Consider the following 23,929-nt stretch of genomic DNA (forward strand, 5'->3'; position numbering starts at 1 on the left):
AAGTTGAGCGCCAACAAAAGCATCAGGTGCAACCAAGGCACCAATCTAAGGCAATGATGTACATTGAACTTGTTCATACAGATGAGAGAGAGACTGCAGGTTCTCCAACTGCTCAAGTGAGAGAGCCTGAACCTGCTCCAGAGATTGGAGAGAGAGACATTGATGCTGCATTAGCAAATGAAGAGAGAGAGCCTGAAGTTGGTGTAGAAAGAGACACACACCATGAGTTTGGTGACTTCAGTGGTGGTCTTGAGGACATGGGAGACATTAAGGGTGATCAAGGTAATCAAGTGCCCCAAGCCTCTGAGGGTGAGGATGTTTATACACATACTGATACAGCTCCAAATCCAAAGGCTGGAGGGGATGACTTTGTTGATGAAGATTAACCGCATCTCACATATAGCCCCCAACAAAGCAGCCATAGAAGCACCAACATAGCCCAGTACATGAATCCTCTTCGTCCAACCATTCTCATTTCTTTTTCTGCATTTGACAACTTCCTCAACAACCCCAGTATGATAGCCTTAGCACGATCACACATGGGTGGATCCTACCAAACCTAGTGCTGGCATCCTCCTCTTTGCTACAATAAAAAATCAACTACAAAAATCAATGAGTATGAAAAATAGAGGGGAACAAATTGGATTTCATAGGTCAACCCTTCCCATCACCTACTTCATATATATCTAGGGCAACGTATAAACCTCCTCGTAGGATTCAAGTCTGTCCACGATGTTATCACCTCAGGTCTGTCTCCACATCTACATGCTGCATACTCCATTTCCTCTGAATTGGGTTTATAAAAACACCCAACCTTGTTAGGATAAACCATAAAAATTAGTCAAACCATATAAATTACCAAAACCCAATCTTGATTGGAGAAAAAGTACAGAAAAAACCCAGCCTTCAACCAAGGCCATTGTCTGGATTGTACGACTCTTGTCGGCGCAACATACTCAGAATCTCAAAGGGGCTCCTCTGCTACACACCCAACTTTGTGATTATTTTGAAGATGGCTAGGTAATTTAAATAGATGGTTGGGAGGCACAAGTCAATAATGGGAGCATGATTTTGAGGAAGAGAGACGAAACAGAGCGGACAAGAAGCTTTGCAACGGGCATCTTCTTTCAAATTGGTTGCAGGTAGGTGGGACTTTAAAAAAAATTTGTCTTTTTTTAATTTTTTATTATTTTTAATCTGAGGTGGCACTGTGTCAGTCCAAGTGTCTAAGGGTTTTGGAGGGAAGAAAAGGAGTCAGGTCTGATGTGGCTCATTTGGGCGGGAAGCATTCTTGTCCAGCCATTTGGCATCCAGCGATACGCCACATGTGCACTAAGTCACCACGTAAAGAGGTTTAGACGGAGGTCTTTATTTGCCAAAAAAATGAAGTTGGGGGGTATTGAATCGTTGAATATTAAACTGGAGGTACCAACTTGCAATCGAAGGCAAACTTGAGGTATTAAATTGCAGTTTGCCCATATAATTATTGTTGGACAGTGACAACCATTAACTACAAAAAAATCGCCCATAAATTATAGACCTATGTTATGTGTTTTTCTTACATACAATAACATGTCAAAATTAGTAATAAACATATAACATAAAATTAAAGCTTATGGAGTTACACTTGTCTACGTTTGAACAGTAGCAATAATTGTTTCTGATAATTATTGTCTTTTTTTTTTGCTAGTAGTTACTAATAGTTATTGTCAAACAATAACAATGTTGTTACTATTTGATAGTGGCAATGATTTTGCGTGATAGTAGTAAAAGTATAAGTATGTTAGTTTCAGTTGAGCAGATTCGTATAGATGTTTAAATAGCTTGACAACTTGAGCAATTTTATTGATTTTTCACATGCTCACTATTTTTAGTCAATTGTGTTTTCCAATGTAAGTATGATTTCATTAATGATTCAAATTATCGGTTATTTGATTTCAAATTGATGCATGATTCAAACTTTTTTCAATCATGTATTCTTTCCTCTATTTATACTTGTAGCCTTTTCGTATCTTTTCCTTTGCTTATCTTGCACTAAGTAATGAAAATGTGAAATAGACCTTACTGCTTCTTTTCATAGTGTATTTCTTTTGTTGCTGGATATAGTTTCTAAGTACACTTGTATTAATTTGCATATATTTAATATATTTTTATGTTATTGTTGTGCATCTCAATAGGAGAAAGAATATGGTCATCTCTCTGATGAGATAAAATTTTTTGATTATACCCATCAGCGCCAACACGAGGATGGTCGCCCTTATATTGATAGCAACTCTGAGCAATTGAATGTAAGTTTTACAAATATTTAAAAATTATTTAAATAATTTATAAGAGTTATGATTAATCCTTATATTAATAATTTTAAGTATATATTTTTGTCAGAGAAGATGAACCAAAAGTTGCAGTAGCTGGTTGGTGATGGAGAACTGGCATTAGAGTTGCGGCAGAGGGCCTATGCTACAGTTAAGGGTCTTGAGCGGTGAGATCGAGTTCGTGGTTATTCCATTGGGTAACTCCTGATATGGTACCGTGGGTTGAAACTAAAGAGGCATCATTATCCCAACCACCAAGAAAAAAGGATTGTGAGTTTTTTGCCTCAAAATTTCTATAGCCATGTGTCAACTAGGCCGCAAATCAAGAAAACTAACGTCCTTTAAATTTGTGTTAGGCATGCCAATACATGGCCGTAGGCTGAGCGTACAAATGATAGAATTGCGCGAAACTGACTTTCGGTCAAGCGACCGTGGACCGAGGAAGAAACACCTCTCGGTCACTGAGGTTCTAATGCCTTGGCTACAAGGACTTAGGGTAGTATGGTCGGAGTTCGTGTGATGGTGATACAATGAGTAAAAGTGAATGTGCGGTTGATGGGTGCAAAATCAAAATCAAGTAGATCGGCCATCACAGGGCCAAGGTTTTCTATCATGTTGGGCCGGCCCGACACAAGCTCGTCTTGGGTTGGGCCAACCCGTTTATATTAGTTTTTCTAAATTATTTTTTTATTTAAAGACTAATTCTTAGTTTCATAAATAAAAATATTTTCAAAAAACTAAATACAATTATATATTTAATTACAAACTTAATTCTTAATAATTGCTATTTTTTTTAAAAAAATTCGTCATTAATTTTTTTTTTTGGAAAATTGTTATCTTATATCCTTGTTTTTGTCTACTGTTATCTTATACTTACTGATTTTGAGTTTTTTAGAAGGACAAACGTTTTAAAAGGACTTTATTGTTTCTTTCTTTTTTTCTTTCTAGACAAAAAGAAATATACTATACGGTTTATACCTTCTTCTAGTATGAAATTATTTAAAAGGAAAATTATGGATATTGCGCTTTGCTTCATGTGTAAGAGAAGGGTTTAAGGTTTAGAGAGTTTAGGGTATAGAGTAAAGTAGTATAAGATTTAATTAAATTAGTTTATATATGTGTTAATTTGTTTAATTAAATTTTTAATACTCCAAAATTAAATTACTACAAGTCTACAACTTTAAAAGATTAAAATTTTAAAACTCATTTTTTCCAAAAAAAAAAAAAAAAAAGATTAAAAGTGTAAAAACACTAAAACGTCGGTCAGTCCCCTTCATCCAGGCTCCAGCCGCTCTCTTTCCAGCCACTCTCTCTCTCTCTCTCTCTCTCTCTCTCTCTCTCACCGTTCACTCTCTCTCGTCGCATCCCTCTCTCTGTCTCACCGGCGTCGCTCGCTGCTCACTGGCCGTCGCTGCTCTCTGTCTCACCTCCATCTCTCTGATTTTGGTAGAGCTAAGAAAATGGTGGTCAGGATCCGATTAGCGAGGTTCGGATGCAAAAACAAGCCGTTCTATCGGGTCATGGCCGCCGATAGCCGATCTCCTCGAGATGGCAAGCACCTCGAAGTCCTAGGCTACTACAATCCCTTGCCAGGTTTTCTCTCGCTTTATATGTGTGTGTGTGTGTGTGTGTGCGCGCGGGTGGGAATTTGTGGCTATTTTTATTTCTTTGTTGGTTTCTTACTGGGTTTTATTAATGGTTGCTAAAGAAATGTATCATTATTTTGTTTTATCGTTATTGGTAGAGCTTAGTTTGATGAATTGTGATGATCAAAATTGCAATGGCTGTGGAAGCTGGTAAAATGTTCAATGAATTTGATAATTTTTGGTTGCCAAGAAATGATTGGAAAATTTATATTTGCCACTTTTTGAATCTGAATCCAAAGAAAATGGTTATTTTTTCATCATCTGGTATATGATTTGTGATATGCTAATTGTCTACAATGTGAATATTTTTGTACAGGCCAAGATGGTGGTAAACGAATGGGTCTGAGCTTTGAAAGAGTCAAGTAAGTGACTTTCTTCATTGCTTCAATTTGTATGTTTCACTTTCATTCTTGGTGAATTGTACCTTTGGATTACTAATTGAATCATTACAGTTTCATTGTTTTTTATTTGCTTCGGAAAGTTATCATGTGATGGCATATAAGACTTTCAATCTTCAGCTCTATGAATTGATTATATGTTTTGTTGTTCATCCCATGTATATACAAATTATCACTTCACAGTTACTGTTAAGCTGTAAAGTCTTACATTCTTGCTAAAATTGGAAGGTGGCACATGTAATGTGTGTAAATCTAGACCCTTGATGATGATGGCCAGACGTTGGGAGAGTCTATAATTGAGGAGCCTATGTGCTCACTGCTATCTAAATCACCTTTTGCCTTTTGTAATTCTGAGGCTACTTTACAGTGAAGTTACTTAATGGAATTTTAAAATTTTGAGGAGGTTGAAACAACTTTTCCTAGGAGATTGTTATTCTGTTCTTTATGTGCTTAGTGAGAGAGGAGAACAATTGATTTAGCAGAATTTTTATAATTTTATTTTGGTAGAGTAGTAAATGGTTGCTAAGGTTTCTTGTGTTTTCAAATGAAGTATTATCTACTCTAATTTCTTTTGCTCTTTCTGCAGGTATTGGCTATCTGTTGGAGCTCAGCCTTCAGATCCTGTGCAGCACATTCTTTTCAGGGCAGGGCTGTTACCTCCACCACCAATGATAGCAATGGGGCGTAAGGGCGGACCACGTGACACACAGCCTGTACATCCTTTGAGTGGGCGGATCTTGACTCCTGAGGAGCCGGCTAATGGCGATCAAGTGAAAGACGTCGAAAATACTGAAGAAAATGAAATGTGAATATGAGAGAGCTGTTCTCTCAGAAGTTCAAAGATTCTGATGCCTTGTGTAGGTCCACCAAGAAGATCAGACTGCTGCAGGAGAAGTGAACTCTTGGTTAGATAATCATCTCTGCAAGTTGCTCATATACTGCAGAAAAAATGCTTTTGATGACCCCCAATTGCTGGTGATAAAAAGGGGAAAATAGGTAATAAAACTTTAGAGTAGACACTTGGGAATTTTGTTATGTCTAAACATTTATGTTTTAGTGATACTTTTCAGAGTAGACACTTGGGAATTTTGTTATGTCTAAACATTTATGTTTTAGTGACTTTTCAGAGTAGACACTTGGGAATTTTGGAATTATAGGAAAACTCTGCAAACTGCTGGACTAAGGTGCAATGCATTTGTCATTTTTTTTTTTTAACATTTTGCATTGACTAGACATTGGGAAGCTTTAAAAACTTTTAGCCAGTCAATAAATATATCACAGTATGATAGACAAGAAAGAATTATAAAATGTTAAAACACTATTTCATGGCCTACCCAATTGGTGTACAATGGTCAAGATGATAATCTTTTTGAATATTTCTCCACTGTGACCCGGTGGCTTGAAGTATTTACAGTATACTGCTAAGGATTACGCTGATATTTTGGAGTTTCTAGTTGGCAGATGGCAAATAAAAAAATTAAGTGGTCTTTCTGGTGAGGGGCGTAGGCTCATCCAATGGCACAGCATCATACCCTGCACCCCCACTGCCCTTTTGTTGATAGTTGATATGGTGAATCATTAAATTTGGATAACTTGGAATTGTGAACCTTGATAGCAATTTTGATGAGGAGGCAGTAGTAGTACTCATATTTACTTCTCTTGTATTTATTTGCTTGCTTGTAATTTGAAGAGAGTTCATCTAGAATGAATCATACCTTACCCTTTTGTATTAAGATCATAATTCATCTTTTATTTTTATTAAATTAATCTATATTAGTCTATTGGGCAAGCCATTTTCTCCTCCTCAAAGTTTGTTTGATAATTAAGTGTGCTATTTAATTATGTGGTATAGTATGTGTTCAGAACTCATAAGTGCTAATTAGTAGTACATACGGTGGAAGGGCTAACCTTCTTATACGGATTTAAACTTTGAATTGAGACAGATTTTAAATGCATATTATGTACTGTTAAAAGGTTGCAAGTTAATTTCATGGTCCACATATTGTATTGGTGGGTCTGATACATATGCTCAGTTGGGAATCAACAAATTAATTAACTATGTTTTTGGTGTTCATATTGAAATAAACAAAATTAGGCTCGATCACTACTACAACAACTTTGGTAAAAAAAAAAAGAAACAAACTCTGAATAACCTCAATAAGTAGCTGCTTTCCTCAGAATTACAAAAAAAGAAACAAACTCTCAGACTTTAAATTTGTAAGTAGCTGCTTTCCTCAGAATTACAAAAGACCAACTCTTAATAACCTGTTAGTTGCAAATTAAAAGAAAAAAGAAACAAGAGCATAAAAGACAAAATGAGTTGCAATTTGTCATTGAGGAAATTTTAGCCTTTAGCCTATTCAGAGTTGTCAATTCCATCATTACACTACAACAAAAATGGCCAAAGGCCTCTATTTTTTGCACCCATAGATGAGAGGGTGCCTATTGACAAATGAGGTGGTCACTAATACTTATTGTTAGTGATTATTATGTTTATGATGGAGATAATAATTGCTTTACAACACACTAATTTATAAGATAGTTGATTTTTTGGTAGCTCCATAAACATAGTAACCAAATTGGAAAATTAGTGGGATAATTTCTCTTTTCCCACCCCTAACCCAAACTAAATTTATAATGGTGGTTGTGCACAAGACCTCTTTTCTTTGAAACTAAAGTTGAAAAAGTGACAATTGACATTTTGGGTTTAGAGATGAATTTATAAAATATTTCATTAAAATTATTTTTCTATGAATTTATAAAATTTTTTTGTTTTAAAAAGAAATGCTTTTATAATTAAATTGGTTTAAGGTTTTAATTTGACAAAATTAAATATTTAGATTTTAAATGAGTTTTGGTCTAGTTGGATAGGGTTCGGGACTACGAGAGCGTAGACACGAAGAAGACGTGAAACAGAGCTATGACCATCAAGTTTCGGGTATTTTAAGTTAAAGGGCAATTTTGTAAATTCGTCAGATAGAGTTTTACTATAAAAACCTAACTTCAGCATATTTTTTTCTCATTTGCCTTCAGAAGCAGACGCACACCACTTTCTGTTTCTCTATCTTCTCTCTCCTCTGCCATGAGCCCTCTCCGGCCATCTCATCACCGTCTAGCAGTCAACGCTGGCGACATGGACCCCAATCAACTAGTCTCTTCCTCCTCTCTCTATCCCTGCCTTTTGTTTGCTTAACAACCCAATGAAAACATGGATTCAAACCGAACCTGATCCAGCTTTCTTCTCCGATGGGTCACTAATTCTGACGACCTCTTGCCATTGAGTTGGTCCTGAAATCTTCCCATGGGTGAGTTGAGTTCAATGGTGTAAATACCTAGCCCATTCAGCCGCCACACGTGGTGGTTCGAAACCCTAACAGCCGCGACCCTCCTCCGTCGTTTTCGGCGATATGGGCAGCGAATTCCAGCGATCTTCATCAGGTTTTCCTTCTCTCATTATGGCTCTTCCATTGGTGCACATGTATGATTCCGATTGTGGATGAATAAAAAACCCCCAAATCAAACCCTAGAGTATCTACAGCCACTTTTGGTCATTTCTTTGGTATCAATTCCATTTATTTTTTAAGTTCATTGTATTCTGATTGTTCACCTTATTTATTATTATATTGTTAGTGTTAAATATTATCTTGTTAGTTGTATTCCTTTGGTATCACTAATATATCCAACTTCAAATTTTATTTAGTGTTAAATATTATCTTGTTGTTTGAGTCTATACCACAAGTTGAAAGTTATGATATGCTACTTTGTTTTTTGGTGATATATGGAGCTTCTTTCATATTTTTCATTTTCTCCTTTATTGCTGCAGATTTATGGTAATAATCAAAAGGTATGTTTTCACTTATATTAATTATAACTTCGATTATGGCATGTTTATAACTCCAAAATATGGTTTTGCTTATGTTCAACTTTGACCAAACAAAATTCCTTTTTAACTTATGTTCCTTTCCCTTGTGAGTTTATACTTTGTGGTTTTGCTTAGTTGTGATGTAGGATAAGAAGACCAAGAAGAAGACTTGAGGACCAAACCTCATGGGAGAGGACCGTGTTAGAGCTGATTATGGTGCTTTCCTGAATCAAGGAATTGACCCTATAATTGAGGAAATCAGAAGTTTCAGAGATGATTGAGTTGATTGCTTGAACTATGGGATTGAGCCTTTACTAGCGATATCAGCAAGGATACTACAACTGTTATATGTAATTATAGCATTCATTTGTAAATACTCAATATTAGGGAGTTTATAGCTATAGTTTTGAAGAAGTAAATAATCATTGTAATAGAATGATCCTGTATATAAGGATAGCATTGTTCTAAGGAAAGAAACATAAATATATTTTGAAAATCATTTTAACATGGTATCAGAGCTTGTCTGATTTAGAGAAGGTTCTAGGCTTTCTTCGTTGGAATACATCATAGTAGTATCTGTGGTGTCTGGTGTTTGTTTAAGTTTCTGATTATTTGTGTATTCTGACATTTCTTTTGAGTTTTATTTGTCTTACAATGTCAGAAAAATTAGAAATTTTGCCTATTAAATTGAATGGAAAGAATTATTTTTCTTTGGAGTTTCATTTTCGTATGTTTGTCAAAGGGAAGGAACTATGGGGACATCTTGATGGGTTTACTGTCAAACCAACGGCAGGGACAGATGCTACTCAGATTGCTCAATGGGAGTCTCGTGATGCCAAAATCATTAGCTGGATCTTAAGCTCCTTGGATCCTCATCTTGTTATCAATCTGCGTTCCTTTCACACTGCTAAGGAGATGTGGGATCATCTTAAAAGGATTTACAATCAAGACAATTCAGCAAGGAGGTTTCAACTCGAATTGGACCTTGCTGAATATTCACAAGGTAATATGTCAATTCAAGATTATTACTCTGGATTTATGAATCTTTGGGTTGAATATCAGGAACTCGTTTATGTTGTTGTTCCATCTGAGGAACTACCCACCATTCAAAAGGTGCATGAAGTTACTAAAAACGACCAGTTTCTTATGAAATTGCGACGGGAGTTTGAATCTCTGCGTTCCAGTTTGATGAATAGAAGTCCTTCCCCATCATTAGAAATTTGTCTGGGGGAATTACTTCGCAAAGAACAACGAGGTTTTACGTAAGCTGCTCTTGAACAAAATGGGACTTCTTCAGTTTCACTAGATGTTGCCTATGCAACTCAGGCAAAGGGAAGAGATATAACCAACATCCAGTGTTATAGCTACAAGGAATACAGGCATATTGCTAACCAATGTAAGAAAAAATGCTGCAATTATTGTAAGAAACCTGGACATGTACTTTCTGACTGCCGTAAACGACCTCAGAATCGACAACCGAAGGCTATGAGTGCTGTGGCCACAGAGGGACCTTCATTTCAGCAACCATCTCAATTATCTAATGTCTTAACGTACTCCTGAGGTAGTTCAATAAATGATCCAATCTGCATTTTCTGCAATTGGTCTTACTGGTAAGATTCCATCTTCACCTATTTGGTATGTTGACTCTGGTGCATCCAGTCACATGACTTTTTTTTCAACAAATCTTACCAATGTGAAACCTTATGTAGGGAAGTTACAAATACACACTGCTGATAGTGAACATCTTCCCATTCAATCCGTTGGTGATATCACACATCCTTTGCCATTGAATAATGTTTTTCATACACCTCGCTTAACTTCAAATTTGATTTCAGTTGGACAATTAGTTGATAACAACTGTACCGTCTCATTTTCTAAATCTGGTTGTATTGTGCAGGATCAGGACTCGGGGAAGGTGATCGAGAAGGGACCTAAATGCGAACGATTGTTTCATCTATGCTTGTCAGGCTATCCCAGCAATAAATCCTTGTTTTCATTATTTTGTTCTACTTCGCATACTGTATCTCAACTGTGGCATAAACGTCTTGGTCATCCTAATGCCACAAAATTATTGTTTTTGTTGAATTCTGGTTTGCTTTTGAATAAAGAGTCAGTTTTTGCTCATAATGTCTCTCAATCTACTTGTGACAGTTGTAAAATGGGTAAAAGCATGACTCTTCCTTTTCCAATTCACAATAAACTTTCCAGCAATTGTTTTGATCTGATTCATAGTGATGTTTGGGGCATTTCTCCCGTTCCTTCTCATTCTCATCACAAATACTTTGTCACATTCATAGATGATTATAGTCGCCGTACATGGATTTATTTTTTGCATTCTAAATCTGAAGTTTTTGATGTCTTCAAACGTTTCTTAGCCTATGTTAAAACTCAGTTTTCGACATCCATAAAAATTCTTCGCTTTGACTCTAGAGGTGAATATACATCTTATGCTTTTCAAAACTATCTTAAAAATGAAGGCATTGTTTCCCAGCGGAGTTGTCCTTATACTCTGCAACAAAATGAAGTTGCTGAAAGAAAAAATCGGCATCTCTTGGATGTTGCACGTACTCCACTGCTTGATGCCTCTGTACCTGCTCATTTTTGGGTAGAAGCTATTTCTACAGCCATATATCTTATAAATAGACTTCCTTTTCTTATTCTTCAGCATCAATCTCCATATTTTCGTTTTCATAAAATTAATCCCGACTATAATCATCTGCATATTTTTGGTTGTCTTTGTTATGTTCATTTTCCTGCACCTGAAAGGAATAAATTGACTGCCCAAGCTGCTCGTTGTGCCTTTGTTGGTTATGCTCCTAATCAAAAAGGATTTCTCTGCTATGATCCATCTATTCGTCGTATTCGTATCTCTCGTAATGTTGTGTTCGTAGAAAAGCAACTTTATTTTCAAACTAACCAGACTTCATCTCCTCCACTTTCCTATTCTTATCTTCATGACTTTGGCAATGATTCATCATCTAATGTTATTACAAGGTTTAAACCTGGGATGGTTTATGAGCGAAGAGGTACATCAACAACTCGTGCGAAAGACGGCCCTTCCGATCCACCATCATCCATTTATGATCCAAGTATTGCACCTGCTGATCCAAGTCCAGCACCTCTAGATCAAGATTTTTCACATGTTGATCCGATTGCTACACCTCCTGATGCAAGTCATGCACCTCCTCTTCGACGATCTACTCGCCAAACAAAGCCTCCTGATCGTTTGTCACTTTTTACCACTTTGTCATCCACTTTTATCCCTTCTTCATATTCACAGGCCATAAAACATCCATGTTGGCAGAAAGCTATGCAGGAAGAATTGGATGCACTCCAACAAAATCATACTTGCGATATTGTTTCTTGTCCTGTTGGTCACAAACCCATTGGTTGCAAATGGATTTACTCAGTTAAACTCAAATCTGATGGATCGTTGGATCATTATAAAGCTCGCTTAGTGGCTCTTGGAAACAAGCAAGAGTATGGTATTAGTTATGAGGAGAAATTTGCTCCTGTGGCGAAGATGACAACTGTTCGTACACTCCTTGCTGTTGCCGCATCACAATCTTGGCCCCTCTTTCAAATGGACGTGAAAAATGCTTTTTTGCATGGTGATCTCAAAGAAAATGTTTATATGAAGCTTCCTCTAGGTGTCACTGGTAGTTCATTATCTGATGTTTGCTATCTACGTCGTTCTCTTTATGGCCTTAAACAAGCTCCAAGGGCTTGGTTCGAAAAGTTTCACAAGACTCTCCACCATATTGGTTTCTAGCAAAGCACTAATGATCCTTCTATGTTTTTTCGCAATTGTGCTAGAGGTATTACTATTCTTCTAGTCTATGTGGATGATATTATTATCACAGGGACAGATCAAGATGGCATTAAAAAATTAAAAGGTTCTTTACACTCTTCTTTTCACATGAAGGATCTTGGGAAACTCACATATTTTTTTGGTCTTGAAGTGCATTATTCTCCTCATGGGATTTTTCTCAATCAGCACAAGTATACTAAAGATCTCATTGCTTTAGCGCGTCTTGAGCACTCTACTCCAGTGGCTACTCCTCTTGAGGTTAATGTCACATACCGAGCAGATGATGGAAACATTCTTTCTGATCCTACGCATTATCGACGGCTGGTTGGGAGTTTGGTGTACTTGACAATAACTAGACCAGATATTTCCTACACCGTTAATTTGATGAGTCAATTTATGCATCAGCCACGTCATCTTCATCTTGCAACTGTCCAACGTATAATTTGTTATTTACTTGGCACACAAGAACGTGGTTTGTTTTACCCATCTGGTTCATTTCTCCAACTTAAAGCCTATAGTGATGCTGATTAGGCAGGTTGTCCTCAATCTCGACGATCCACCACCGGCTGGTGCATGTATCTTGGGCATGCTCTTGTGTCTTGGAAATGCAAGAAACAAGAACGTGTTTTTAAATCTTCTACTGAAGCCGAATACCGAGCCATGTCTGCTGCTTGTTCTAAAATAGTTTGGCTTCGACGTTTTGTTTCTAAGTTGGGTTTTCCTCAGCTGAATCCTACTTCACTACATGTTGATAATACTAGTGTTATTCGAATCACAGAAAATCCAATATTTCATGAGCGAACTAAGCACATTGAGGTGGACTGTCACTACATTAGAGATGCATATACTGATCATGTTATTGATCTTCCACATGTGTCGACAAATTGCAGCATACTGATATCTTTACCAAGGCTTTGCCAATGACACGACATCAATTTTTGGTAAAAAAATTGTTGCTGGTTGATTCACCAGCATCAATTTGAGGGGGGGTGTTAGAGCTGATTATGGTGCTTTCCTGAATCAAGGAATTGACCCTGTAATTGAGGAAATCAGAAGTTTCAGAGATGATTGAGTTGATTGCTTGAACTAAGCGATTGAGCCTTTATTAGCGATATCAGCAAGGATACTACAGCTGTTACATGTAATTATAGCATTCATTTGTAAATACTCAATCTTAGGGAGTTTATAGCTATAGTTTTGAAGAAGTAAATAATCATTGTAATAGAATGATCCTGTATATATGGATAGCATTGTGCTAAGGAAAGATACATAAATATATTTTGAAAATCATTTTAACAGACCGGACCTCCAATAGCTGAGAAGAAGATTGAGGACCGGACCTCCAGAAGCTGAGAAGAAGATTGAGGACTGGACCTCGATCATGGGAGATGACCGGACCTCCAGTAGCTTAAAAGTACGAAACCTCCATCTTCATTTGCACTTTTCTTCTCTCTTCTTTTTCATCCTTCACTTTTTTAATCAACATCCTCATCCTCTTCATTTCTTTTTTGTTGTTTATCCCACAAACTCCATATGTTTAGTATTGTTTTGTTTATTTGAATTGTTGTCTTGTATTCTTTTTGTAAAAGGATGTTTGGTTGTATTTGTTAAAATTAATGAATATTGAAGAAAATTGGTTCCAACTTCTGAGTACATTTTTACTCTTCTTCTTTGTGATTCAAATGAAGGTCCGTCCCTAGCACAATAGCTAGCCCCCTTCCAGCTTTTGCTGCATGGAATGAGTTTTAATGTAAGATTCAATCCCACTGCAGGATATGTTTGGTGGGAAAATGAATTTTGAATTCTAATTAGTTAGTCACCAAAATTCATGGAGACATTGTTTATTGCTTATGTTCTAACACCAATACAGCAACCTTACATCTAATGGTGAAGGGAAAAAACCAACTAACTGCAGCATTAGTTAGCAACTGCCTTGTCAGACTGTCATAGTAGGTTTTGGTAGAAGCTTCCACCATTCCTACATTTGAGTGGTCTTAGCTCCCTTGCCACCCCAACATCAAGCTCCAACATGCTCTATGGTGACTGCAGGGTGACAATGGGCAATACAAACTAACAATAGTGGCGTTGCATCTATTCTTACAAAAAAAAAAATTGGTGAGCTTTGCTAGATAATGTTGTAGTGTTACAATTAATATTACAAGGTTCATTTAAAACCACTCGTAATTACAAGCTTCCATTTTTCTGTTGAAAAGCTCTCCTAGTCTATGAATTCCTCTACTGAGCCATAGATTTTAGACAAGTTTTGAACTGAAATTTTTGCATACGCTTCAGCTCCGGGTCGGGTGGTCAAGGAGACTTGGTCATGGACTCCAACATCTGAGCAGCAGCCACTTGTTGCAAGTTTACACTCATTACAGCTACATGTGTGTACAGCTTTCACTCTATAACCAGTTAAATAAGCAATGCATGCACACTTCAATCCTAAAACCCATGAATTAGCACAACGTAGTATTCGAATATTCAAAAATACCAAGGAAAAAAAAATTAGACGTCATACTAAAGCAATATAAGACATGTACAGAGCATGATAACTTGACAAAAAACTTAAAATAGAACAACCATAAAATCAAGAGAAGACATCCCAACTAAAAAAAAAACAAAATAGGCTGAGAACATAGTGTTGATGCAAATTCTCGTAAAGTAGATGCAACAACTTAGATAAGCTGATTTGGCTGATCAGGTGCTTTGCCGGATGATGAAGTGGATGCTGGTTGAGATCTTCCTGTAGACAAAAACAAGATCAAAGGAGATGGACCGGTGTGGTACCAGCCAAACACACTCCGATGATGAAATCAGTGGTGGTGTTTGATGGTGGATGAGGAAGAACAAAGGAAGAACTTGGGAGAATGGGAAGAACAAGGCAAATGTTCTGGGTTATTCTCAGCAAGTTGGGTAGGCTCTTTTTTTTGAACGGGAATGTAAGTGTTTTTGCGTGTATATTGATAGATTGCTAGATGCCTCATTTTGTGCATATGTGGTGCCTTATATAGGCAAAGGAAGACTTAATGATTAAGTTACCTGCATGTGAATGAATGGTTGCCAGAGATCCACGCACCTGGTCAAGCCTAGTTGCATGTTCAGCTACTTGCTTCCTCAGCATTCAATGCTGCATTGAATGCCCCATTAAATGCAAGGTTGGAAGGTTCAGGCAAACTGCTCCAGTAGTCATGAATGCAAGCCTGATATTCTATCTGTCAGAAGATTGTGTTAGGTGCATTCAAGTGAGGCGGTTCGTCCCGGCGTGATCTTCCTGGGAATGGCGGCGGAGAGCCGAGCCGAGCCGATACGAACGCATGTTCTCATGCGAAGACACGAAATCCATGTGTGGTCGGATCGGATGTGGGATTCCAGGCCGAGCCGGTCCCATAGATTGGGGTCTTCCCGAGCCCTAACTGGTCGACGCCAGAACTCGAAGGAGACCATCCCCTGTGCCGAGCCGAGCCAAACCGGGATGATTGTGGGGAGATGGACACTCGATCCCTTGGAAGATCATAGGTTCGGCTCGGACCGAACATGGTGGGCCCGGCGTGGAAACTCGGTCTGAGCTGGCAGAGGAAATGATGACCAGTGATGATGTGGAGGTCAAAGTTTGACCACTGAGAGTCAACTCCGAGATGGATGTTGACCAGCCACGTGTCGAGCCGTGATTGGCTGTTCGGATTGATGTGGATTTTCCCACAAACAGGAGTCCCCCAGCTTCCGAGCCGAGCGGACAGTGGTGGATTGGAAGCTGAAGTGTAAGGACAATCCCAAAGATAGCATGTTGCTTGATCCGAGCCGAACCCTACGAGCCCACGTCCCCGAAGATCCGAACAGGTGTGACTTGTAATTGGTCAAAATATCTCAGGGACAGGTGAAGGGACGTTTGATTTCTGCATGGGGGAACGTAAGGGTCACCTCGTTATGGGTATTTTTGAATGCTTGACAGGTGTCAAGATCTGGCATGTGAAGCGCCAGAAATGAAGGGCTGAGATCTGAGTTGCATGGGGTATAAAAGTGTTGGTTTTCTCTCTCTTCCCTCATTTTCATCTTCAGACCTTCTCTCCTTCCTCTGCGAAAACTCTCTCTCTCACCGTGAAATCTTCTCTCTCACCGTCGTTCGAGTGGTAGTCCGATCCCAACATTGACCGGGTACGGCGATAGGCGAGGTGATTCCGAGGGTGTTTGGGGCGGAGGGATTTGGCCGGACAAAACCAGTAAGTGATTCTGTCCACTTTTGAGTTTTTGTGTTTTTCGGGTTTTCTGGGTGTGTTCTTGAGAAAAAGAGCTTTTTGATCCATAAAGTGAGAGAGAGAAAGTAGAAAAACTGTTAGTGATGTCAGAGACTGACTCGAGTGGCCGGCTCGGCTCGGGAGAAGCCTTTGAAGGGGACAGTGAGGCCGAGATGAGCCGAAGCCCGTCGGCGGGTGAGGCCGAGCCGAGCCGAAGCCCACCTGCAGGTGAGGCGAGTTGGGACGGTTTGTCCGAAGAATTGGATGAGGCCGGCTCGGCATTGAATCGCAATCCAGGTGGAGAGCGCCGAGCCCGAGGGGATCAGGAAAACCCTGAGATATTGAGTTCCGACTGGGAACAAGGGACGGCCGAAGGAGGTGACGAAGAGCCTCTCGAAGTCGAGCCGATCGCCACCATTCCGAGCAGACTCACCTCAGGCTCGGATGAAAGGGACAGGGGGCACGAGGCGTCGACCTCGGCTCAGGGGGTGACGGGAAGTCCGATCGACCCGGACTTCTACGAGGAACTGGCGTGGAAGGCCGATCAGATCCCCAACGAGATGACCGAGTACCATCTCAGGGACTTGAGGAATAGATACTCAGTTCCCGACTCCGTGTTGATGAGGTTGCCGACCGAGGGGGAGAAGCCGAGCCGACCCCCGATAGGATGGGTGACCATGTACCCGGAGATGTTTGAGAATGGGGTTCGGCTTCCCCTGCACACCTTCCTGCAGGACTGGCTTGCGACGATCGGCGCGGCGCCGCACCAACTGAATCCAAATGTATACAGGATCATCCTGTCTATGCATATCTTGTGGCACAAAGTGCACAAGTGTGTGCCACACAAGGACATCCTGTTCTGCAATTACGCGCTGAGGTCGAAGCAGAGCGAGCTCGGGTTCTACAACCTTCAGGCGTACTCGGGGCCACTCTTCGGTGGGAATCCCTCTTCCCAGAAGACATGGAAGAAAAGATACTTCTTTGTTTCTGGGGATTAGGAGTTCGCCGATCCGAACAGAATCACCTCGGCTCGGGTTCCCAGAGCCTTTAGGATTCCAGGTGGGCATTGGGAGTTTGGGGGCCGATCCGAGGACGATTTGCTTACGTCTTGTAATAATTGCATTTTCTCTTTGTCTAACTCTTTTTGGCTTCGTCTTTGCAGTCAGCTGGGGCAAGTATAAACTCCGAGGTGAGCTCAAGGACCAGATCGCCGCGATCAGGGACTCACCAGCAGAGTACTTGTCGACCAAGTTTCTGCTCGGGGAAACCCAGATCAGACTGAGCGGGATCTCCTGGTTTGTACCCAGGTGGAATCCTAGGGCCGAAAGGGGAATGGCACCCACCGAACTGGAGGCTCGCTTGAGGAGGAAGGCTGCTCGGAGCGTTCAGAGGAGGGCCGCGGGGCGGGTTCCTGCCGAGCCGGTCCAGGCTCCTGCTCCAGCGGCAGCTCAGCCTAGATCTCCTGCGCCGAGACCGACTCGGCAGGCAGAGAAGAGGAAAGCTCCCCAGGCCGAGGCCCCGGTGGAGAAGAGAGCTCGGGCCGAGCCCAGTGGTTCTGGTGCCGAGGCGTCCGGATCGGCGCCCCTGAAGGCGGTGGAGGTAGACCCTTGCCTCGAGCCGTTCGTCACGGGCTTTAAGCGTGTGATGACGCCGAAGGCGCTGGAGGGGCTGTGGACCGGTCATGGCGAGCCGGGCTTCAGCCACAAGGCTCTGATCACATCCCGCCAGGCTATGATGGTAAGTCTTTTTTACTTCGGATTTTGTCTATCCGCTCGGTTCGGATTAATAACAGATATGTTTCTCTTGCAGCTCGCCATGAGGCAGTTCGAAGCTGCCAAGGCCGCCGTCGATGCCGAGGCGAAACTGGAGAGGTTTCGGGCACGAATCCTGGAGCTAAAAGAGAAGCTGGCCGAGGCCGAGCGGACGGTCAATGCCGAGCGCGAACGGTCGGAGGGTCTGCAGTCCAGGCTGGCCAGGAAGGAGGAGGAGGTCGCTCGGCTCGGCAAAGAGCTTGCATCCTCGGAGCAAAATGTGGCTGACTTGAGGCACTATGTCGGCGATCTCCAGCGAGACGTCGAGGCTGCCGAACGGAGGGTCGAAAATGCCGAACTCCGACGTCGAGCTGAAGTGCCGAGCGCCCAGGCACTGGCTGATGCCCATTTTGATGGGTATCAGGAGCTCTTGGAGGCGATCAAATGGAAGAGGCCGGACTGGGATGTCTCATTCCTTGGCGAGTCCGATGATGAGGAAGACACTCAGGGGAGTCAACAGGATGGGCTTCCTCCTCCCGTTCGCCAAGTCCGCGCTGAAGCTGAGCCGACTCCGGAGGACCCTCCGCTGCCTACATACGAGCCGACCCCGATCCCCCCAGTCCCCGAATCCGATCCCAATGCTGAGATGCAGATCGGCGGGGTTGAGGTGGTGCAGCTCGGCGAGGAGACGCCCGAGGAGTCCATCGAGCCGATCCAGGAGGGGCCTGCCGAGCGATCTGCATGATTGCTTATTTTGTTTAATTGGAATGTTATGTTTTTATTTTTCTCCCCGAGCCGAGGTGTGGCTCGGGTTTGACTAATTTTGGAACAGATTGTATTTGGATTTATCTTGTTTAATTTTATCAGTATTTTCTTTTTATGATACAAGTTGCTGTCAGTTCGGCTCGGAAATTAAGCTAAAAGACAAAACTAATAACACATGGACAAGAAAATGATAAAAGTGAAAGACATAATAAAAACCAAGGCATTTTGAGATCGGCTCGGCATGCCGATTGCAATGAAAATGAATGGTAATGATAAATTAGAACTTGTCTTCGGATCAGCTTGATAAGCATAACCAAGATAAGTAAAAATTTAAAAAAAGTCACCTCGGACGGGCTCGGCATACCCATTGAGATATTTAGGAATGCAGTTTTTTGAGAAAAATATTCAAACCTACTTTCAGATCGGCTCGGCATGCACGATGAAAGTTTCGATTGGAGTGTATATTTTTCTTTTAGAAATATCCTGTTGAACGTTAGGACTGTAGGAAGTCACTTCGGCTCAGACAGGGATTTTTATAGACCTGATAAGTCTGTACCATGCCGAGCATTGGGCCGAAAGTGGCGCGCTAGCTCGGCACGGGAGTTTATAGACCTGATGAGTCTGTAATATGCCGAGCATTGGGCCGAAAATGGCGCGCCAGCTCGACACATGAGTTTATAGACCTGATGAGTCTGTAATATGCCGAGCATCGGGCCGGAAATGGCGCGCCAGCTCGACACATGAGTTTATAGACCTGATGAGTCTGTAATATGCCGAGCATCGGGCCGGAAATGGCGCGCCCGCTCGACACATGAGTTTGTAATGCACCGAGCGTCGGGCCGAAAATGGCACTTCGGCTCGGCACATGGGTTTACTATTTTTTTCGAAGAAAACACTTAGATCTTTCCTCTTTGTTGGAAGTGTATAGGAGTAGAGTCCCCAGTGTTTGCTTCGAAAAATAAGAAGAAAAAATGAGTAGAAATGTGTTCATCTTTTCATTGATTGGAATGGGTGTTAGGTCGGACAGTCCCCGATCCTAACTACATTGTTACTGGTAATAAGTCTTCAAGTGTTCAGCGTTCCAGCTATGCTTGAGAGGCTTACCGGCCAGAGTGGCCAAGTTGTAAGTGCCGGGCTTGACTATGCCCGTGATTCTATATGGTCCGGTCCAGTTCGGATCGAATGAGCTCTCCTTGATGGCAAGGGGATTCTTTTTCATGACGAGATTGCCCAATCCGAAGCTTCTGGGTCTGACCCTTTGATTGTAGTATTTGGCTACCCTCTGTTGGTAAGCGGCTCGGCAGAGGTTGGCATCGGTTCGCCTCTCCTCGATCATGTCTAGGCCGAGCCGAAGTCCGGTGTCATTGGTCTCGGGATTGTACGTGCCGGTCCGGAATGAAGGAGTCCCCATTTCGACCGGGACGACAGCGTCAGTTCCGAACGCCAATGCATAGGGTGTTTCCTTCGTGGAGTTGCGATAGGAAGTTCGGTAGGACCAAAGCACCTCTGGCAGGAGTTCAGGCCAATTTCCCTTAGCATTATCTAGTTTAATCTTGAGGGTCTTCTTGATGATCTTGTTGATGGCCTCGACCTGTCCGTTCGACTGCGGATGGTAAGGCGCGGTGAAGCGCAAGTTGATGTTCAGACGTGAACAAAAACTCCTGAATTTCTTGCAGTCGAACTGCTTGCCATTGTCCGCAATGATGGTGTGCGGCATGCCGAACCGGCAAATGATGTTCTTCCAGACGAAGGTCTCCATCCGTTCGACTGTGGTTGTGGCTAGGGGCTCGGCCTCGGCCCATTTGGTGAAGTAGTCGACTGCTACCACCGCCATGGTGACTTGCCCTTTTGCCTTCGGCATAGGGCCGATCAGATCGAGTCCCCACTGCGCGAACGGCCAGGGGCTGGATATGGAGGTCAGCAACTGGGGAGGTTGATGGGGAACCGCGGCAAATTGCTGGCACTTGATACAAGCGCGAGACAGATGATCTGCGTCCTTGTTTAGTGTTGGCCAGAAATAACCCTGTCTGATCGTCTTGTAGGCGAGGGCTCTTCCTCCAGAGTGGTTTCCGCATATCCCCTCGTGGATTTCTCTCAGCACATCCGCAAGTAAGGCAGGGAGAAATCAGTGGATAGGCTGAGAACATAGTGTTGATGCAAATTCTCGTAAAGTAGATGCAACAACTTAGATAAGCTGATCTGGCTGATCAGGTGCTTTGCCGGATGATGAAGTGGATGCTGGTTGAGATCTTCCTGTAGACAAAAACAAGATCAAAGGAGATGGACCGGTGTGGTACCAGCCAAACACACTCCGATGATGAAATCAGTGGTGGTGTTTGATGGTGGATGAGGAAGAACAAAGGAAGAACTTGGGAGAATGGGAAGAACAAGGCAAATGTTCTGGGTTATTCTCAGCAAGTTGGGTAGGCTCTTTTTTTTGAACGGGAATGTAAGTGTTTTTGCGTGTATATTGATAGATTGCTAGATGCCTCATTTTGTGCATATGTGGTGCCTTATATAGGCAAAGGAAGACTTAATGATTAAGTTACCTGCATGTGAATGAATGGTTGCCAGAGATCCACGCACCTGGTCAAGCCTAGTTGCATGTTCAGCTGCTTGCTTCCTCAGCATTCAATGCTGCATTGAATGCCCCATTAAATGCAAGGTTGGAAGGTTCAGGCAAACTGCTCCAGTAGTCATGAATGCAAGCCTGATATTCTATCTGTCAGAAGATTGTGTTAGGTGCATTCAAGTGAGGCGGTTCGTCCCGGCGTGATCTTCCTGGGAATGGCGGCGGAGAGCCGAGCCGAGCCGATACGAACGCATGTTCTCATGCGAAGACACGAAATCCATGTGTGGTCGGATCGGATGTGGGATTCCAGGCCGAGCCGGTCCCATAGATTGGGGTCTTCCCGAGCCCTAACTGGTCGACGCCAGAACTCGAAGGAGACCATCCCCTGTGCCGAGCCGAGCCGAACCGGGATGATTGTGGGGAGATGGACACTCGATCCCTTGGAAGATCATAGGTTCGGCTCGGACCGAACATGGTGGGCCCGGCGTGGAAACTCGGTCTGAGCTGGCAGAGGAAATGATGACCAGTGATGATGTGGAGGTCAAAGTTTGACCACTGAGAGTCAACTCCGAGATGGATGTTGACCAGCCACGTGTCGAGCCGTGATTGGCTGTTCGGATTGATGTGGATTTTCCCACAAACACATAGGCAATAACCACGCCGTAGCAAAGCAATTGTAGTACAAATCTTTTTTTTTTTTTTTTTTTTTTTCAAATATAAAAGTTTTCAAAAAAACCCCCAAAAAAAAAAAATAACAATCCTTAAATTCGGAACAAAAAAAAACCCCCATGACTGAATGCTCAGAAAACCTAAATGGAGAATCAAAAATTTGAAGGAGGAGAGAGATCCCATACCCATGGTTTGGAGATTCACGGAGGTTCAGGTTTGACGCCTTTGCGTGACGTCGTGATGGGAGGTAGAGACATGACGTTGCGATGGGAGGCAGAGATGTGACGTTGCGATGGGAGGTAGAGGTGAGGTCTGGTGGTGTCGTGATGGGATTGTAGAGGCAAGAGATGGAGGTTCACGTTGAGATTTTGGTTGTGATGGAAGGCAAAGGCAGGAGATGAAGGGTCACGTTGGGATTTCAAACCGGGTTATTTCATTTGAAACGGGTTAAAAGCCTGGAATAAAACAGAACCACAAGATTTCATTAAATGAGATCTAATGGCTGAGAGTGTCATACCTCAACCTAAGTCATTTGAGATATACCTCAACGGAAGGAGCATGTATAAAATATAATTAATGTTATGACAAAATCGAAGAATAAGATAAAGTATCACAAAAGATTTGAAAATCTGCTTTTTGATTTAGTGGGGATTGATCATAAATAGTGAGAAAATGAACGATCGAGGATATACACTACTCTTCAGTTCAGTAGTTTTTTCAAGAGACCTGCTATTTGCACACCTTTTTTTTTTTTTTTTTTTTCTTTTTGCACACCCCTATAATTTAATTTGTGTATTTACCTAATTAACACAAAAGGAAAAGACATTAAAGGACAACTCTTACACACCCATCAACTTAGACAAAAAAAAAAAAAACACACACACACACACACACACACCACCTCTACCCAACCCACACCTTCCTCCCTCACCGGACAATCTCCTTCCCTGCCCTCGTTTTACCGGACCCACCCAACCCCTCCCCCCCTCACCGGACCACTTCCCTCCCTCCCCCCTCCCTCTCTCTCCTCCCCGCATGCAGCACCACCCTCCTCTCTCTCTCTCTCTCTCTCTCTCGCTCTCTCTCTCTCTCCTCCCCGCATGCAGCACCACCACCCTCACTCCCCCCTTTGACCCGACCCACCCAGCCCCTCCCCCCCTTCACCCGACCACCTCTCTCCCTCTTGCACCTTCCCCGAAACACCCTCATTTTCCTCTCTCTCTCCTCCTCCGCAGCACCACCTCCCAATCACAGGCCATTCGGAACTGGTCCGGCGAAATGGTTAGTTTCATTCGGCAGACAACCACTGAACAACCAGGAAACGTTTGGCGGATGACTACCGAACCGAAACTAACTGTTTCGGCCGACCAGTGCCGAATGACCTGTGACGAGGAGGTGGTACTGCGGGGGAAGAGAAAGAGAAAGAGAAAGAGAGAGAGAGAGAGGGATGAGAGTGGTGCGGGGAGGGTGTGGGAGGGAAGAAGGTGGTCGGGTCAGGGGGAGAGGGGCTGGGTGGGTCGGGTAAAACAGGGGGAGGGAGGGAAGGAGGTGGTGCTGTATGCGGGGAGGAGAGAGTGGGATCGAGGAGGGTGGTGCTGCATGCGGGGAGGAGAGAGAAGAAAAGGGAGGGAAGGAGGTGGTCTGAGGAGGGGGGGATTGGGTGTTTTTATTTTTTTGGTTTGAGGTTGTTCGGAGAGGGAGGGGGAGGAAGCTGGGTGGGTTGGTGAAGGGGTGTGTTTTTTTTTTTTTTTTTTGTCTGAATTTATGGGGGTGTGTTGGGTGATGAGTTGTGGTGAGAAATTTTGTAAAAATAGATAAACACTACAAGGAAATACCCCATTAAATATCAGTGAAAAACCGATATCTATTAAGTTTTTGACTGATAAGGGCAGACGTGATATCTAATGTACC

General features: G+C 42.2%; 1 protein-coding gene across 7 annotated transcripts; it reads left to right on the top strand.

The window, feature by feature from the left end:
* The first annotated feature begins 3,595 nt into the window (after nt 1-3,595).
* LOC147277564 (small ribosomal subunit protein bS16m/bS16c-like) lies at nt 3,596-6,073 on the top strand. 7 transcript variants are annotated; one of them, XR_015123792.1, is made up of 5 exons: nt 3,596-3,905; nt 4,275-4,320; nt 4,943-5,352; nt 5,484-5,540; nt 5,811-6,073. XR_015123792.1 is itself a non-coding variant. In XM_086253546.1 (3 exons), exons 1-3 carry the CDS (start codon nt 3,773-3,775, stop codon nt 5,163-5,165), a joined length of 402 nt encoding a protein of 133 aa, XP_086109672.1. In that variant the 5' UTR covers nt 3,596-3,772; the 3' UTR covers nt 5,166-5,569. The 7 variants fall into 7 exon arrangements, 1 of the variants encoding a protein (XP_086109672.1); XR_015123793.1 differs by having other exon boundaries at nt 5,818-6,073; XR_015123790.1 differs by having other exon boundaries at nt 4,943-5,540.
* The last annotated feature ends 17,856 nt before the right edge of the window (nt 6,074-23,929 follow it).

Source organism: Dryas octopetala, chromosome 8 (assembly GCF_963921425.1).
Source record: "Dryas octopetala chromosome 8, drDryOcto1.1, whole genome shotgun sequence".
In the NCBI taxonomy this organism is placed as follows: Eukaryota; Viridiplantae; Streptophyta; class Magnoliopsida; order Rosales; family Rosaceae; genus Dryas; species Dryas octopetala.

What these genes read in the sequence shown, in the direction of transcription:
- LOC147277564 (XM_086253546.1), top strand. Translation starts at nt 3,773, where the DNA reads ATGGTGGTCAGGATCCGATTAGCGAGGTTCGGATGCAAAAACAAGCCG. An exon ending in CTACTACAATCCCTTGCCAG is followed by an intron (nt 3,906 to 4,274) that starts GTTTTCTCTCGC and finishes ATTTTTGTACAG; the next exon opens with GCCAAGATGGTGGTAAACGA. An exon ending in CTGAGCTTTGAAAGAGTCAA is followed by an intron (nt 4,321 to 4,942) that starts GTAAGTGACTTT and finishes CTCTTTCTGCAG; the next exon opens with GTATTGGCTATCTGTTGGAG.